This window comes from Alexandromys fortis, unplaced genomic scaffold (genome assembly GCF_014885135.2).
Source record: "Alexandromys fortis isolate MF-2015 unplaced genomic scaffold, M_Fortis_MF-2015_v1.1 scaffold_8_9099976_23576923, whole genome shotgun sequence".
NCBI classification, from domain to species: domain Eukaryota; kingdom Metazoa; phylum Chordata; class Mammalia; order Rodentia; family Cricetidae; genus Alexandromys; species Alexandromys fortis.
Genome location: NW_026067899.1, coordinates 11,330,322 through 11,349,616, shown reverse-complemented (window position 1 = coordinate 11,349,616; position 19,295 = coordinate 11,330,322). Strand labels below are relative to the sequence as shown.

The 19,295-nt window shown below is 44.5% G+C and overlaps 1 protein-coding gene across 5 annotated transcripts in view; it reads right to left on the bottom strand.

Moving 5' to 3' along the window:
* The window catches only part of Wdsub1 (WD repeat, sterile alpha motif and U-box domain containing 1), a 34,252-nt gene extending 25,488 nt beyond the window's left edge, over positions 1–8,764 (bottom strand). For 3 of the 5 annotated variants that reach the window (XM_050123343.1, XM_050123335.1, XM_050123371.1), the window contains exons 1-4: positions 8,573–8,764; positions 3,430–3,848; positions 2,295–2,479; positions 1,479–1,571 (exon numbers count right to left, since the gene is read on the bottom strand). In XM_050123343.1, the coding sequence (XP_049979300.1) occupies positions 1,479–1,571; positions 2,295–2,479; positions 3,430–3,827 (676 nt within the window). In that variant the 5' untranslated portion in view covers positions 3,828–3,848; positions 8,573–8,764. Of the gene's footprint in view, positions 1–1,478; positions 1,572–2,294; positions 2,480–3,429; positions 3,849–8,312; positions 8,491–8,572 lie in introns of those variants that run through there. The other 2 variants (XM_050123361.1, XM_050123351.1) reach the window with 2 other exon arrangements.
* Positions 8,765–19,295: the final 10,531 nt, after the last annotated feature.

Genomic DNA, 19,295 nt, shown 5'->3' with positions numbered 1-19,295 from the left:
TTGTGGGCTGGGAGCTCCTGACACCCTCGCTGTCAGATCTCTAGATGGAAACAGATATTGTCACTGGACGTCTGGAGAAGGGAGCGGTGCGGATGAGAAAGATCCAAGCAAGCAAAGGCAAAGCCCAGAGGTTATGAGATCACAAGGGCATTCGGGAAATTCTTCCTTTTCTTGTTCATTAAAGCAAGAGCAGCAAACCAGCTACAACAGGGAAGGAAAGAGAAGGCCAATGAGATGGCTCGGGGTAAAGGTGCTTGCCACAGAAGCCGGAGGAGTGGAGTTCGGTGCCTAGACCCACGTGGAGGCGGCAGAAAACCAACTTCAAACTACAGTGGCCTCCACACACACACCATGTATGCCCCACCCTCATACATACATACACAGAGAGACACATATTGGGTTTAGAGACAGGGTTTCTCTGTAGCTTTGGAGCCTGTTTTGGAACTCTATAGAGTTCAGGCTGGCCTCAAACTCACAGAGATCTGCCTCTATCCCCAGAGTGCTGGGATTAAAGACACGTGCCGCCACCATCACCCAGCTATATTTGATTTTTAATTATACATACATGAACATCTGTGAGCACAGGTGCCCACAGGGGACCCTGTCAGCATCCTACACAGGTGTTAGAAATTGAACTCAGGCTCTCTTCAAGAACAGTAAGCACACCTGACCACTGGGCAATCTCTCCAGCCCCAATACATAACCTTAGAAAAAAAAATGAAATGACATAAAGATGAACTTTTAGAAACTGACGAGATCGATTCAAAAGATTAAAAGTAAAGGTTTTCCTCAAAGAGTGAAAAAATAAGATACAGATTCAACAGCGGGAAAGGTGAATGTGTGTGTGTGGCTGGGAGGGGAGAATCAACTCAAGTGGTCCCACATCCAACTGACCGAGGTTCAGAGAGAGCACAGGAGAGGAAGAATCATATATACACACTATAAAGGAACACCGGGGCCAAGCGGACCACCATGTATGTCCTGAATGAAAGGCCACCCAGGACAATGAGACCGAGGAGGAAGAGTCACACATCAACAAACAGCAGCCACAATAAATAAATGTAAAGGTCATATGAATAGCATTTCCCAAGAGTAGGGAAAACACTGAGAGTCAGCGCTAAGTCAAGTGCAGGGTGGATTCTAAGGTGTGCAGGGAAGGTGTGGTCAGAGACAGCCGTGGATGGCAGGCGTTTACGTCCAGTCAAAGTTTCTCTTTGCTTTTGAGGCTGGGTCTGGTATAGCTCGGGCTGGCCTCGTCCATGTTACATAGCTGAGCCTGCTACCAAAGTACTTACCTTCCTGCCTCCTTCTCCTAAACACTCAGATTTAAAGTGTGTGCCACAACAGCCTACTCAGTAAGTTTCTTAGAGCAAAATTTTACCATCATTTAAAATATCCAGAGTATCTTAAGTTTAAAAAAAAAAAAAAGATGAAAGTCTTCCATAGGTCACAAACAGTTTCAGACAGTGGAAACATACCTAAGGCACGGGTAAAGGAGACAAACCAGAGTTTGATTTCACAATCCTGACCACATGATGCCAATCGGTAAAACTGAAAGCCTTGTTCTCCACCTAAAAACAGCAAGTTAGAGAAACAAACACAAAGAACTGGTAAAACATTTAAGCCAGAGAGTTCTGATTCTGCCGAGATCTGCTAATGGGACTCATCTAGGCCAGATGAACAATGACCCTTGAGACAATGAAACTATTACTAAAATGGCTACAGAATTTCTTCTAAATAGGAATTACTTAGGATTATAACTTTATTCTGAATTTGCTGTCTTAAAAAAAGAAAAGTCCTTTTAGCCAGGCATGGTGGTGCACACCTTTAATCCCAGCACTCAGGAGGTAGATCTCTGTGAGTCTGAGGATAGCCTGGTCTACAAAGCTAGTTCCAGTACAGCCAAAGATACACAGCAGCCTCAGGAAAAAAAAAAAAAAAAGAAAGAAAGAAAGAAAGAAAGAAAGAAAGAAAAGGAAAAAGAAAAACTTCCAACTTTTATCCCAATTCAATTTAAAAAAAAAAACAGTAAAGGCAACAGTTAAGTCTGTAAAAAAAAAAAAGAATTTGTAAGTAACAAACAGAATTGTCTTACACAGACAAAAAAAAAAAAAAGACTTTTTTCCCCCATATAATAGCTCTTCACGGTTCATTCTGATTTAAAGAGAGAAAAAGGATGATCCTGTAATAAAATGGGCAGACTCTCCATCCTAACGACAGAATGAAGCCTCAAAGGACCAAGTCAGAGGAGTTATACACAGGGATCTAGTGCTGAAGAGGGTAGGCTAACCCACCAGAAAGGGGCTGTGGGGCGAAGTCACAGCAGGTAATTCCGAGGTCATGAGCTTTCTCGCTGTGCAGACACCTCATGCGGTCATCCCACACTGTTAAGTCTCCACCCGAGGAGCCGGTGACGATGAGGCTTCCGTCAGGAGAGAACGCGCAGGCCACCAGGGAGCCATCCTTGACACTACCACACCTGAAACAAAGCCATGCAGGAGAAGGTGAGGTTCTTTATGTTACGGTCCCGCTTGAAAGGACAGCTGCCTATGACAGAACTAGACGGGACGACTGATGCCGACAAAATAAAGCATCAATGCTGTACCCCGACATTCTTGATGGAGTCCCTGGGGCACCGAAACATATCAGCTGAAACCACCTCACGAGGATCTGAGTTGCTACAATCCTCATGTCTCTAGCCGGTAAACAGGAGCACGTTAAGACCCCAAAACATAAAAAAGCAAAAAACAACCAAGAGTAACAATGGCCGTATTTAAAACATACAGGATGCTTTTTACTAGAAAGACAAGCTATTATAATAAAAAGCACGTTCAGTTTCTCTCTGTATTAAAATCTTTCAGATAGTAATAAGGCCCTGTGCCTCATCTTCAAACCAACTCTTCATGGAAAAAAACAAAACAAAACAAAAAAAAAAAACACATGTGGTGAACAGGAATTCTCCTGGGAAGAGAGGGCAAAGGCGCTGTCCTGGCAACACGGTTCCTCAGGTAAGAAAACAAGACGGCAAGGACGGCAATTAGTGCAGAAGTCGTCACGTGCAGGAAGGAAGCTGCGCCACAGGTGGAAATCACTAACCGCAGGCACCCATTTCTAAAAATCAGAGAGCCCACATTCATCTGAGCTACCTGGGTTAAACCCGGGTAACCCTCCCCCACCACTTAAAAGCATCAGCTTCTTCAGCTGAGACCACAAAGGCGCCATCTTCTTTAGCCACCTGGCCCTCCTGCTCCCGCAGACACCAAGCAGGAAGAACATTAGATGTCTTTCATTGTTAACATAATGGCCATGATTTCTAGGGCACTTAACCGTTTCGGCTAACATGGTCAACTCTATGCCCATTTTACCACAATAAAAAGTAAAATTTAATTTTAACAGGGGTCAAGCCAGGAGGGGTTGAAACAGCCATACCTATACAATTTGTATGACTGTGCATTCCACAAAACAACAGATCCGTCAGCGGCCCCCGATGCCAGGTATGCGGAGTCCGGGGAGAAGCAGCAAACGCGCACAGGGCTGCCACCGGGCTGCTCCATCACGGCCAGGGACTGTCCGCTGTGCGCACCCCACAGCACCGTGGTACCGTCTGTTGAACATGATGCCAAAACGTGTCCCGAGGGCGAGAAACAGCAGCAGTGGACAGCGTAGGTGTGAAACTTCAGCGGGGAGTGTGGCAGCTCCGCTAAGTCACTTAGGGAGTACAGGCGGATGGTCTTGTCCAAGGAGCAGGTAGCCAAGAGGGAAGGCGAGAAGGCACAGCAACTGACGTCATCACCGTGATCTGCCAGTGTGCGAATCAGCTTCACCATGGTCCTCACGCATCGAACAACCTGCGTGTTTTTAAACAGGGCAAAGTTACGTGCCATCCCGGGAACTTGAAATCCAAGTCCGTGCAATCTACCCAATGAAAGCGCCTCCGTTCCCATTTCTAGAGACAATAGTACCTGGGATAATTCGAAGGAGATGGTGAAACAGAAAGCACAGGTGTATCTCCTCTGCCAATCACAGCCACCATAGCCATCCCAACAGACTCGCTTCACCTTCCAGGCCTAAATCCCGCCTCACTTCAAACCCGTTCCTCTCAAACATTTCCAGCTTGAACTCTGTCAGCTGCTCCCTCCGCAGGAGCGCCAAGGTTGTTTGCTTTGTGACAGGACTTATTGACAGGGGTAACCCCCCCCAAGGTCTCATTCAAAATGTGTTTGTATTGAAAGCTGTCTTGTCGTGGTTTGCGTGAAAACACAAAAGATCTGAGGCGAGGAAACCAAAATTCCAAGAAAACAGCTGGCCGGACCATATGCTATCCGAAAACAAAATGTAAAGACTGAAAATCTAAATACCTCTTTATAGCTCATAAAAACTTATGGTCTGATTCCTTTTTTTATTTCAGCAATATTTCTTTACAAATCTTTGGTGTTCCTGTTGTTTATTCCAAGGTAATTTTTAGACTCTCTTATTATAACTAGCACTCAGTCATGGCTTCATCATGACATTTCCTTTCAGTTTGTCTAGCTGAATCTCCCCACTCCCCTCCCTGATCTCTGACCCCCTTCCCTCTGGAAATAACCCCCTTCTGCCTTCATGTCATGTGTAATATATGTGCATGTATGTATAGTGCTTATGTGTGTGTCTATAGTATTTATTTGTGTGGTGTGTGTATAAATATATATGTATGTATATATGTGTTTGTAGTGCATGTATGTGTGTCTATAGTATAAGTGTGGTGTGTGTATAAATATATATGTATGTATCTATATATGTGTGTGCAGTGCATGTATGTGTGTCTATAGTATATATTTGTGTGGTCTGTGTATAAATATATATGTATAGTATATGAATGTTTTGCCTGCATGCATATTTGTGCACTACACGCATGCAGTGCCTACAAATAACCAAAGAGGGCACTAGATTTGGAGTTATAAGACAGGTATGAGCTGTTCTGTGGGTGTCAGGAATCAAAACCAGGTCCTTTGGAAGAGCAGTCAGTATTCTTAACCACTGAACCATCTCTCCAGCTTCATGTCATTCATATTCTATCACTTTCTTCCCATCTCCCGAGCTTTTCCCTTCTCTTGGTCTCCTTCCTAAATTTCATGATCCCATATCTCCACCCCCCAGCACAGATGTAAGAATTCAGATCCAGAACCTCAGTTTCAGCACTTCAGTTTTGGGCGTTTAACTTGGAATATCGGTGGAAGCCAGGAAGCCGGAAAGGGGACAGTGGGAATAGGGAGACGTTAAGGGAGGAGAGAGTTTCATGTGCTACTCAACATATAGAAGAGACGAAGGAATACTGGGCCAGAAAGGTTTAAGCTAGGATAGTGGGGCAGATGAGGGAAGGGGAGTGTCAACCAAAGGGTGTCTCAAAGCCATATGGAAGCCCAACTGAAAAATATCAAAGTTTCAAAGGCAGGTAACTTGCAAGGCTTGCTAATGCTGCCCCAGAGGCAACAAATTATCGAGGAAAAACCTCAGTGCCAGGTGTGGGGCACCTCCTATCTTGGTTACTTTTCCACTGTTGTGAAAAAGACACCATGACTAAGAAAATTTATAATATGAAAGACTTTACTGCGGTTCTAGAGGGTAGAATCCATGACTATCATGGTGGGGGGGTATGGCAGTAAGCGAGTAGGCATAGCACTGGAACAGTAGCTGAGAGCTTATATCCGATCCACAGGCAGAAAGAAACTGGGAATGGCATGGGCTTTCGAAACCTCCTCAACGCCCATCCCCAGTGACACCTCTTCTCCCACAAGGCCACACTCCCTAATCCTTCCCAAGCAGTCTTACCAACTGGGGACCCAACATTCACATATATGAACCAGTCAGGGCCATTCTCATTCAGACCACACTCCCATAGGAATTGTTGGTCAGAGAAGCCCCAGAGGCCCCCAAAGCAGCGCAGGCTCTGGCCATTTCTTGGTTGCCCAACAGAATTAAATGATAAGATTCTACTGCTGAAGGTTCCATGCCTCTTGGTTCCAAGATACAAAGACATCAAGCTGGACCTGACCCAGAAACATCCTCCCTGCTGGCTAGCTTTTAGTGCCAGATGGTGCCATGAAGGCTGCTAGAGAGGAGACAAAGCTTACCCAGCTGAAACTCTATGAACTCTAACCACAACCTGCCAGGCAAGGGGTACCCACCAGTGTAATATTGGCACTACTGTTATAGAGATAACCAATCTCTCTCTGATTGGATTTATGGACAGCTCCATGGAGGAAATCCATGCCCAGTACTGAAAAACCTGTCCAAAATCCATACCTCGAGAAGTCATAGGTCTTTGGAGGGAAACTGTGGTATGGGACAATTGTCTGTATTCTGTCAATTATATTTTAAATAAACGCTGATTGGCCAGTAGCCAGGCAGGAAGTATAGACGGGACAACCAGACAAGAAGAAGAGGCCGGTCAATAAGAACAGGAGAATTCTGGGAAAAGAATGCAGTCCTGATCCAGCCACAGAAGAAGCAAGATATGACTGCCTCGCTGAATAAGGTACCAAGCAACATGGCTAACATAGACAAGACTAATGGGCTAGTATAAGTTATAAGAGTTAAGAAGAAGCCTGAGCTAGTGGGCCAATCCGTTTATCATTAATGTAGACCTCTGTGTGATTTCTTTAGAACTTAACAACTGAGGGAACCAGGCAGGACAGAAACCCTGACAACAAAACTAACCACTGTTGTTTAGTTTAACTGACAAGATGTCAAGCTGCCCTACTAAATACCTATGTTCATAATTATAGACAAATGGTACTCTCAGACCTAGAGAACCTCTGTTTGCCATGAGTAGTGGTGAATGCAGTTTCACAGCCACTCAAGACTGCTGAGGATGAGGAGAGCTGCGGAATCAGCCCTAAACAAGATGCTGATACCATCCCTTCTGTGGCTTAAGGAACAACTATAGGACAGGGAACAAAGAGAATTCAAAAGGCAGCAGGCAGAAGTAGGTGTTCTGAAATTCCACCCTCTAGATACAATACAGTCCCTGCAGTCGTCAGCTCCCGACAGCTGATGACCTGCATTGGAACTGCACAAGACGGGTCCTGTCAAACCAAGGGTCGGGGAGCAGCTCTCAGCCAGCTCCTGACTTCTGAACTATTGGCCAATGGTAGATTCTGGGAGGGGGGGGGGCACTGTTCAGTTGTGCACCCACCACTGAGCCACTAAGCTCAAATGACTCCTTCTAAATCTATGGCAACATAGGTGGTCCTGGTAAAACTCCCAGGGGACATAAAACAAAAAGACAGGAAGGTGGGAGTTTTGCAGGGAAGAGGGGGTTGCCAGTGGGCTGGGGTGTCAAGAAAGAGTAAGGGACAAGAGCAGTCAGAATGCATTGTGTACATGTATAAAATTGTCAAAGAACAATTTAATTAATTTAAATTTGTTAACTACTTAAATTCACATGAAAGAAACCCAGCACTTGTCTGAGTTTGGTTTCTTTCACTTAGCGGGGTTGTTTCTAGTTCCATCCACTTTCCTACAAATGTCATGTACGTTATGGCAAAGTACAATTCTACTGTATACATGTACCAACTTTTAAAATCCAACAGTCTGATGACAGACATCTAGGAAGGCTCCGTTTCTTCTATAATGCAGCAGTATGCACAGAAGTGCATGCGTCTCTGCGGTGGGGGCTTAGACCTTTGGGTATTGAAGTCGTATAGCTAGGTAGTATGTTACGTCTTTTGAGACTCTTTCATACTCATTTCTACAGCGGCAGCACCGTGAGGAGTCCCAGTGCCGGTGACCAAGAGTCCCTCTTACCCCACAAAGAAGTAGGCACCTCGTCCACACCGCTCTTTTCTAACCAAAGCACCCACGACAGTGCCAAGTACATAATGTGTTCAAATAAAACATCGCTTAATATTTATTTTCCAAAAACAAGCGAGTTTGCCTTTAAATATTTTATATGAGATCTAGCGTGAAATGACTTAGAAAATAAAGCTTCCCAAACAAAAATCTAGCATAGGAAAAACGGAACAATTCAAAAATAATAATACTAGGCCTGGTGACGCTAGCCTGTACCAACAGCAGTAGGGAGGCAGAGGGTTCAAGATCACCCTAAACAGGGGGGAGGTCAGCCTAACCAGTCTCATAAAACCCAATAAACCAATAATAATAGTGGCTCTGATAAATCCTAAGGGACAGATGTGACCTCGACTTGTAAAATGCGCAATCTTCTTTCTTCACCTAATGTACGGTCATCTCTACAACTAAAATCCTAAAAGTTCTCAACTTCATCTTCTTCCCAAAGTTGAACTCCCCTCCACCCCCCCGAGCCCTATACACACGTGCGTGAACTTGGCAGCAGGTGCTGGGAAAACAGGCTCAGGTGGCGCTTTCTGGAGCCGTTCCAAATCCCCAGAGTGCAAGTACAGCGGGAGGCTTTCCGAACCGACCCGGGCTCTCGGCGCTGCAGGCCGGGGCGAGCCTACGGGCCAGCAGGATGTGCGTGGCCGCAGCCCGCCGGCGACCCGGTTCCGCCCCCGTCCCCGTCCCCGTCCCCGTCCCCGTCCCCGCCACGGCCCAGCGCGCCGCTGCCCGCACTCACTTCCCTCGCACCCGGACTGAGCGTCCTGCCACGGGACGGCTCCTCCCCGCACGCCACGCCACGGCCGGGGTCACGCTAGCCCGGCTTGCGCACCGCGGGGCTCCGGGTCACCGAGGCTGCACCGCAGGAGCCTGGAGGCTTGGCCTCCGGGCTGGGCAGCGCAGTGGGCACAGCCGGGCTCGCTGGATCACGTGTCAGTGACTTGAGGTGGGCGTGGCTTCGGCGCTGGGAGAGCCGCCCAAGGCCCCGCCCCAACTCACGCATGCGCGTCCTCGCGCCCTGCCAGCCCAGTGGCTAGGACTCCTTAGGGGATATAGTGCTGGGAACTTACCTGTAAGGTTTTTTTTCTGCTTAATGGTCCACCTGGAACTATAACATAATTTATTGAACATTTCCCTACAGCTGAATGGTACACATTTTTGATCACAGAAAAAAAAAAGCTAGATTAAACTCTTTCGTATGTATCTCTTTATCCACATTTACAAACTTCAAATAGACCTAAACAGAAATGGAACTTCTGGGTATATGAGTCTAAAACTCTTCAAAAGTACACTACATTGCAAATACCCAATGGCTCTCCAGAGAGGCATGGTTTTACTCTCGGTAGAATGGGTAGCGGTGTCTATCGCTCAGCATTCTTGCCAGACTTGAGGGTTATCTTTTCATATCTCTGTAGTGAGTGAATGAAGCCTTGAGTGGATGTGTGTGTGCTTGATATGGGCACAGCCATATTAAGGAGCCCAATACCTTCGATCCACCATGGGAGTGGGAAAACCATTCCTCCTCTCTCAAGTTCCAATGACAAGGTGCACAAAGTGTCCACTGGAGCTGTGTCCTCCTGGGTATTTATGGCCTGAAGACTGCTCCCCTATAGACTGCTCCTGCTACGATTAGTTAAGCCAGTGTCCTTGCTCAGCTGTGTACTACAAACCGTCCCCCTCCCCTTCAGCTGAATACAATAAACCCGCCTCCCTGCTTAACTGTATACAATAAACACACTGAGCTTCCAGAGTTCTGCAGTCTTTTCCATGAGAGAGCCCAGACCATGTGATCCCAGTTTCTGCGAACGTGTCTGTCATTTCTTCATTCCTTCAAGGGTCCCATCAGGTCAACCCCCGGAGCTGTGTGCAAGGATGTAGCTTATCTCCATTAATCTGATTGGCTGCAATCACCTATAAAAGAAATCTGCTTGATGGTTAATCTTGTTAACACATCCAGGCCTATAATAACCATGGGAACAAACCCCAAGTTGTGGTGCCCATGTTCCCCCACATGATGCTCTTAATCTCCTGGAACTGTGAGTCTTCCTTACATTGTTCTTCGCAGTTTTTTACAGCCGCCTAGAGACACCAGATGTTTGTAGCACATTCACCCCCAAGGCCATCGGGACAAGTAGACTGGAAAAGGCAAACTAGTAGTGGCCTCTTGACTAAAACCTTGAAGTCTGGAAAATTTTCTAAACTATCTTGCCAAATAGGAATGGCTTATAAAGAGAAAAATTATAGTTAGGTTCTCTGTACCTCCCTGTAGACTGAAGTTTCTGTCCTGCAGGGTCCTACAGTCGTTAAGTCCCAAAGAAAATCACAGTGGCTTATATTAATTATAAACTGTTTGGTCTGTTAGCTCAGGCTTATTACTAACTAGCTCTTACAACTTAAATTGATCCATAATTCTTGTCTATGTTTAGCCATGTGGCTTGGTACTTTTTCTCAAGAGGCCATTCTTGTCTTGCTTCCTCTGCATCTGGCTGATGACTGTCTTTCCTCTTCCCAGAATTCTTAGCCTGGTTGCCCTACCTATACTTCCTGCCTGGCTACTGGCCAGTAAGTGTTTCATTAAACTAATATGAGTGACAAATCTTTATAGTGTACAAGAGCATTATCCTACAGCATTTCTTTTTCTTTTCCAAAATAAGAACTCTGAATCTAATCTTATTTAGCCTTTTTCCTGATCATTATCCATAACACCTTGTAACTAACACTCTAAACTAAACCCAGCCCTCTGCAAGTGCTCTTAACCACCAAACCATCTCTGCAGCCCCAAATTCTTGGCCCTCTTAAGAGAAGGAGCTAGCCTTGGACTATAGTGATATTTTATTTATGTTTTAATAAATAAAGCTTGCCTAAAGATCAGAAAGTAAAACTAAGCCACTAGAAGCTAGACAGTAGTGTCATACACCTTTAATCCCAGGATTTGGGAGATAGAGGAAGATGGATCTCTGTTTCAAGGCCACCCTGGGCTACACAAGATCAATGCAGAAACAGATCCAGGTGGTAGTGGGTCATACTTTTTCTTTTTTTTTTCTCATTTTTTATTGATATTTATTGAGCTCTACATTTTGTACAATAGGTGTTAAGTTTCACATTGTGAGGAACGTTTAAACTGCTTTCCAAAATGGTTGTGTTAGTTCACAAGGCCATCAGAAGTTCATGAGAATCCCTGACAGTTGTTCTTGTGTGGCTTGGTTGTGGCCATCCTCAGTTCTGAAGACAGACCTCAGAAAGTGCAATATGTCTGCCTTCTCCATTCTTCACCTATCAAAATAGCCGGTCTCAAAATGATCGTGTGTGTGTGACTCTCCAACTCCATGAGAATACACTCTCCTTCCTTCCCTCACCCCTCCCTCCCTCCCTCTCCCCCCTCAAGATTTGGCTTGTCTTTGTCTCTAATATTTCACTGTGAATTTTAAATCCTATCTGACATCTTGATATATAGACAAACTTCAGGACCTATTGTCATTATACACCAAGTCTTTATTTTTTATTTATTTATTTTATTTTTCAAGACAGGGATTCTTTGTGTATCTCTGGCTGTCCTAGAGCTCACTCTGTAGTCCAGGCTGACCTCAAATTCACAAATATCTGCCCGCCTCTGCCTCCCTGAATGATGATGGGATTAAACGTGTGCACCACCACCACCCAGTTCAACATCAAGTCTTTCAATCAGCGAAAATGATATTTCCATCAACTAAGATTTTCTTTCCACAGTGCTGTATAGTTTTGACAGCTCATGATAGGCTCTTCTGTTCCTGTCCTCCTCCCTCCCTCCCTCCCTCCCTCCCTCCCTCCCTCCCTCCCTCCCTCCCTCCCTCCCTCCTTCCTCCTTTGTCCTGTTTCTCCTGCGGATTAACCTTATGGGTTCCCATGAATGCTAGGCAAGGGCTCTGGGCTCATCCTCCTCTCCGTTTGATTTGAGACAGGGTCTGACTAAGTTACCAAGACTGACATTAAATTTGGAATCCTCCTGCCTCAGTCTCCCAAGAAGCAGAGATTAAAGGCATGTGCTACCAGCCCTGGCTGTTGGTACATTTATTTTAAAATATTTTATTCTTTTTGCTATTATCAACGGAACTGTTTTATTTTTACTCAGATTTTCTTATTGTTAGAACAGAGAGGACAGTGAAGGGTGGAGAAGGCTCAGTGAGTAAACTGCCTGCTGTTCAAGCTGAAGGCCCTGAGTTTGGATCCCCAGAACCCACATAAAGCTAGATGTATAATTCCTACACTCCTGTGGCAAGATGAAAAATGGAGACAGAATCCCAAAGCTTGAGAGTCAGGTAGCCTGCCTGCTGCAAACAGCAGCGAGCAGCAAGGGACCCTGGGTCAAGCAAGGAGAGATGGGAGGACCAATACCTAAGGTTATCCTCTGGCTTAAATGTGCGCCACAGCTCAAACACATCAGCACACACACGCACATACACAATTTTTATGTTGACTCCATCCCTTTTTCTTTACGTGTACGAGATTCTTTTGTTTAGTATTTTCTGTATTATAAGATCTTCATCTGAAACAGTTCTTCCTAGACTCCATGGTCTTCATGTGCTTTCCTTCCCTGTCCCTCCTACCCCTCTACAATGTTGGCTGGGTGGCTTCCTTTCTTGTGACATTCTGGGATTAGCAGAGCCTCCCACGGTTAAATTTGACAATAATGCGGGCATACTGTTAGTTATAGTCAGACAAATTTACAGAGGCCCAAAAGTTCCTTCGGTCAAAAGCTGCTTCCCTCCACCTTTTCTTGGTATTTCTGTTTCATGACATTTCTGAGTTTCTGCTTTCACGATAGATTTCTGCTATGTCACCTACTAGCTTCTCAAAAAGAATTGTAAATGGCCAATTTACATTCAATTGTAAATTCTACTTCTTTTAAGGAGCCAGAGCCATTCAATGAGGTTTTTTTTTTTTTTTTTTTTTTTTTTGAGACAGGCTCTTGTTATATATCCCTGTCTTACCTCAAGGCTATCCTCCTGCCTCAGCCTCCAGAGTGCTGAGATCCTAGGTGTGAGCTAACTGGTGGGAACAGAGGAACAGGATGCGAGGCCCTGTTTCCTTCTCATCCAGGGTCTTGCTAGCCAGTCTGCGGGGATCCCCTAGGCCTAGTGGTTCTTAAGCTTTAATACAGTTCATAGGGTGACCCTAACCACATTGCTAATTCATACGTGTAATTTTGCTACTATTATGAATTGTAACGCAAATATCTATGTTTTCTGATGGTCTTAAGTCTTTTGACCAACAAAGCGGTCACAGTTCAAGCTATCTATACAAATAACAGCTAAGCTTTTTGGTCAGGTATGGGAGGCTCACACCTACAAGCCCAGCACTAGGGAAACTGAACCAGGACTGTCAATAGTTATAGATAGCAAGGCACCTTAGGAAACAGAGTGAGACCTGTCTCCAAAAACATAAAACCAGACTTTTGCAAGTGTTCTAAAAAGCCAAACAATTGCCTCAACAAGGTCAAATCTAAGTGGTATTTAGAACCTCAGTGTTGGCAGTGCTTAAAGGCGGAGCATCACCTCCTCGATGGGAAGGCCTTATAGGTATTTTCATTGGCATCTTTAATATATCAAATGCTATGTTAATGATGGGTCTAAAAAATATGTATCCCAATCTCTTGAGGAACAGTAAAAGTAGCAGCAGTCCCTTTGGCTGTGGAGAATGTGTAGCCTCACTGTACTGCCCACAGACACTTTGAAAAGTCAATTAAAGCCACCAATGTTAGCACCAACGTCTACATGTACGCCCAGAGCATGTCAGTAACTCATGACTCATGGCGAGCTCCGGATGACCCATAATTGTACTCAGATGGCCGGAAAGGATTTTAAGAGGCAGAAATAGAAAATGTAATCAAGAAAGCTGAGGTATTTCAGTTCCTCGGTTTGCTCTAAGGGAACAAACAATAGCTTGAAGGGCAGAATGGCTGTTAAATGCGCCTTGTGCAGGAGGGGCCCAGTTTCGGAAAGGTTTCATTGTGGTTGGCTATGTCATGGCGAAGGGTTGGTTCATCCTCCCTTGTCAGTCTCAGCATAACCCGCTTCAGCTGACTTGGGTGCACGGGTCCTTTTTCAGGTGATCCATCCTCTTCCCGGGCATCATGACATGCGAAACCTGGCCACGGTTCCCTAATCAATGGAGATGAATCCCTCCTGTTGCCATCCAGCTGACAGTCCCTTTCATGGTTTTGTTAATGAGGTAGCGACCGTGTCTTACTGACTCTTAAGCCTTGATAGAACCATTTCCAGGCACAGAAGAGAGCAGGCAAGTCTGCAAGTCTACTCACTTTTGCTATGCAGCCACCTGTCCTTGGTGGCTTCGCAGCTCAGTAATGGTTGTATTCCCTGGGAGCTGGCTGACTGTACAAATGAACACACATTCAATCCTTAGCTCAATGCTGTATCCATACTAACACCTTCTCCACGTAACTTCAACAGATGAGCTAACTGTGAACAAAGATGCAAAGGCACTATGATCTCAGTTTTCAGTATATGATCATTTGGCCTTGAACTTGAATCTTCCGCTTTTCTTTAGGCGTTCAGCAAGGAGAACAATCAACACGGAGAACAGAAGCTCAAAGGATAGCAGCTCTCCATTCTGTAACCGGCTCCCCTAGGTTTAAATACTACCTGGCAGAATTATCTCCCAGAAGCGGTGCTTTAACTGGATGTAGCTGACACCAGCACCCTTCTGGATGCTACTTTATTATTGTAACTTCACTCTTAACACCTCTAGCACTTTCTCCGTCCTTCCTGTGAGCCTGTGCACGGATCCGTGTGCACGTTCTTAGCAATGCCAGCCTCATGACCTAACCGGAACTCACCTTGTCACCAGAACACGTGCTACCAGAACGCACGCTGAGCACGGCTGGACGAACACACATCAGAGGCAATTTTCACAGTTCCAAAACCAGCTGCGGTTGGATTTTTTTGCTACATTGGACAGAAGCTGTGAGAACAAGCCAATATTGGATCTGCTCAGATGATTGTAGAAAACCAGCCTCATTTCAAAATTCAAAATCTGTGAGAGTTTATTTGTGAAAATTATCCAAATATTAAGGATTTGTTCTCTTCCATGAGACACAGTGGGTGTGCATCACCAACAGAGACGTGTGGCAAGGCTGTGGGAAGCACACACACACAACTCTCCCATAGGAACCAGTTCCAGAGGATTTTTTAGTTATTTAGGGCAACATAATGGCATAAAGGTGAACAACAAACATTAGGAGCTTCTCAGTCGTCCCTTATATGCTACTCTAGGCCCAACCTGGACGGGACAGCCTGCGCTCTGGCACAGCATACAGAATGGGTGGAGCTCTCATGGCTTGTCAGGGAAGCTTCTGTCGGCAGCAGCAGGAGAGCATTGCAGAGATCCGCTACTAGTCTAAACACAGAGAACTGGCTGGGGGGTTCCCAGCCCAAACTGATAAAAGTAAACCATAACTGGCACCCAAGCTTAAAGGAACATCATAGAAGAAGGGCCAGGAAGATTTATAAGACCCAGAGGACTAAGAAGTCCGTTGTGAGAATGTGCCTTCCACATTCTTCCAGCTGTAACAGGAAAGCTAGGCCCACGGAATCTCAACAACACAGCCGCCTCTACACAAGACCGAGACAGTGCAACAGTTGGTACCCCAGCAGAGATGCGGAGAACATCACAGAACTACAATTAACATCTGCCGAGAGAGGAAGAACCATTCTTCCCTGGGGATGAGTCTCCTGATCAGTCAGCCATAAAAACATATACTACAAACAGACCATATTTATTCTGATCCATTTACATGTCTATGCAACGACGGTGGGAAGAGTCGGTCAGTTTGAAAGTGGGGGTTAGACATGGAGGGGAAGAAGGGAGGAGAAATGATATGATCTTTAAAAATAAAGAATACAATAGGTAGGGGTATAAGGAATCGTGTAAATATTTATTAATACAGAATCCCATGCACTGAGAGGGAGTCCAATGTTTAACATTTAATCTTCACAGAACTTGGAGACATCCTAAAAGAACAGATTTGTAGGCTGGATATAGATTAACTTCATCTGCCATCCTGCTGGTGCTTCAAATATTTGACCAAAAATATTCTGAGTGTTTTTTTTTAAAAGAGTTTCTGATGTGATTAACATCTAGGTCACTATATAGAATAAACAGATTTTCAAAATGTGGGTGACTGTCACCAAACCAACTGATGCTTGAATAAACAAAGAGATGGCCTCCTCTCTAGTGAGACAGAATCTCCTGCCTCAAAGCCACCCAACCCAACAGGCACATAAGCTCCTGTTTCTATGACAAACTGCCAGCCTTAGGATGTAAAATAACTGAGAACAATGAACCTGGTTCTAGTGAGATTGAGCAGCGTTGAGTGTCCTGAATCACTTACAAAAGAAGCACACACCTAAAGATACCCCTGGTAGCAATCCTTCTGGGATACCACCCACTGCCCACTTCAGTGGTCACCTCTGCCTACTTACAATGAAGACACCAGTCCAAGGCAGCCAATATTTGTCAACCTCCCCCTTTTCCAGGGAGAGGAATACTCGTCCTATTTCTCTGCTTGTTCATTTGAGTCTCAGAATGCAGCCAATGCTGGCCTCCAAGCCACTGAATATTAGGATTACAGGTGTGCCTCCATGTTTGGAGTTTCTGTTTTTAAAAGAAAATGGTTGCTTTTAGAAAACTGCTCTGTGTATTACAGATTTAACTATTTTCTCATTTATGAAAGCAGCCCTGGACAATGGAGGTGATGTCATTTCATACAGATGAGATGCAGACCTGCAGCAGAGCCCCCACCCCGGCCCCCAAGACTCCCCAGACAGCCCCTCCAGCCCAGCACCTCACTTTCTTTCCACATGGATATTTTTGACCAAGCTTCCCGAGGGCAGTGTTGCAATAAACAAAAACAGACATATTTATATGACAGCTGATGCTCATAGAGAGCTCTACAAACAATTTAGAGGTTCTAGAAAGTGCTTATGGCTCAAAGTCTTTTTAATCAAGCATTATTTTCTTGGGAGATTTTAATGTTTCCTTCAATATGAAAAGCTGTGGGCATGAACACAGCTCAGCAGTAAAACACCTTTAGTGCCAGCACTTAAGAGGCAGAGGCAGGCCTCAGTGGGGTCAAGACCAGCCTTGTCTACAAAACAAGTTCCAGGACAGTTAGGACTGTCCCGCACAGAGAAACCCTGTCTTGAAAAACAAAACAAAAACAAAAAACCCACTGCCTACTATGAACAAAGCATTGGGTTCAATTTCCATCATGGCTTCATCCCTGCACTCCTTGTCTGCAAATAGGGATGTGGCCTGCCTTTTTTCTCTCCTCTCATTCCCTTCTGCCTCCACAGTCTGTGTACCAGGCTAGTTTTACTCTTTCTATCTTTTCCTTCCTTCCTTCCTTCCTTCCTTCCTTCCTTCCTTCCTTCCTTCCTTCCTTCCTTCCTTCCTTCCTTCCTTCCTTCCTTCCTTCCTGTCATCTCTTTTCCTTTCTCCCTCCCTTTGCGTTCAGTGCCTCTGTTCTGTGTCTCACTAAACACATCAGACTGGCCTCAGACTCACAGACAGCCATCTTGCTTCTCCCTCCTGAGTGCTGACATTAAAGGTATGTACCACAACACCCAGCCTTTTATTACTTATTCCGTGTGTGTGGAAGGGGGCTGGGAGTATGCATGTCTGTCTGTGGGTGTGCCTGCTCATTCCACCCAGTCGGAGGATGGTGTCTTAGGTTGATGTGAAGTCTTTTTCTTATCAAAGTCTTCTGTCTTACTCTGGAGTCTCTTAAGCCCCTGGGATCCCTCTGAAACCCCCTTGAGTTAGGGTTAAGCACTCGCCTGGCTTTCATGTGGGGGCTGGGGATCTGAACATAGCTTCTCAGGCTTGAGCAACTTTACCAATCCTGCCTATCTCTTGTTCACCAGTGGCTTTCCAATGTCCAGCTTTGGCCCACCAAAACTTACAACTATGAATCTCATGGCTTAATTTATACACTTTATGACCAATAACCACGCTTTATGAGCACTGGATCATGCATCTATAAACAGATACCTCTCATATCAGGGCAAAGTATCCTAATGCTTTCATATTGAAAATGTGAAACAAAATGAGGTCGAGAGAAATTTACACTCCATGAAGCTCAGAGAACTGACCTTAACCCAGGCTTTGCGCTTGGCATACTGTGCTTCCGAGTCACCACACACACCCCTAGGACTCTGCAAAACTAAAGTTTAAAGTCACCGCCTTCTGAACGAATGCACATTAAGGTACACTAAGAAAAACAACAACAAAAAGAGTTTACCTGTTTTGTAAACTCTTTTATTTCATCCGAGCCACACATACCAGTAAAAAATAACACCCCCTTTAAAAAAAAAAAAAGAATGCTACCTTTTCCACAGCATTTTATTTTAAATAAAACTTCAAGTACTTTTACATAGATACAAAAAAACTCTGATCTATTTGCCTCCAACAGGCCACAACACACAGTAGATAAACACAGTGGTTACAAATGTCTTTTAAATTTATTTCTGAGGCAAGGCAGATGGGAAGGAAGTGTCTCTATGAAAAAATACTGTGTGTGTAGGAAATTGTCACGATTTTATTCCACATGGATACAAATGATTATACTTTAATTTAGGCCCTGGTGGCTTAAAATTATATAACAAAATAGAAAAATGGAAAACTACTATCCCCTACACCCTGTTTCAAAGGCAGGCACTACCAAGATTCGGGAGACGCCACAGTGTTGGTAGAGGATAATTGCTGTACAGGCTGGAGAGCTGTAATTACCTTCGGATAAATGCTACAGTCCTTCTAAGGCATAAACAATAATGTCTCCAAACAATATATACACATAATACATATTAAAACAAGACTCAATATAAACAATAATGAACAATATATACACATCAATTTCCACTGGCTTGAAATACACTTTACCTACACAAGTGATGCGCAACATATATATATGTATATATAAATGTAATTGAACTCTACAGTAAAGTTTATTTTTGGTGCTTTCAGAGCACATCAGTGTAAACAGTTTAACTTGGCTTTGTTTTATATTTTAAAACATTCCTTGTTGTAGTTTCAAGATTTAAAGCAATTTTCTAGTTCTTCCTTTTCACAGAAAACGAAGATTCTGGATGTGGTTTAATCATAAATAATTCATAAAATTAAATACATTCACTAAAAAATAAACTACAAAGTAAAAAAATGAAAAATAGATATTTATTGAGAGGGAAAGGAGAACCATTCCCCACGTTAGAGCTCTGGTGTTGGCTATTCAGTGCGATCTGATAGTTTAATTGCTATTGCACTATACCACCCTTTTCTTTGAACATTCTTTGGGTGTGCTTCCCTGTTCTACCTAAGTTAGCTGATAAATCACATAAACCAGTGACCAACGGTCTTGGCTGGAGGAGTGAAGCCTCTCAAAATGGTGTCATTCTTCTCACCTTTTTTAA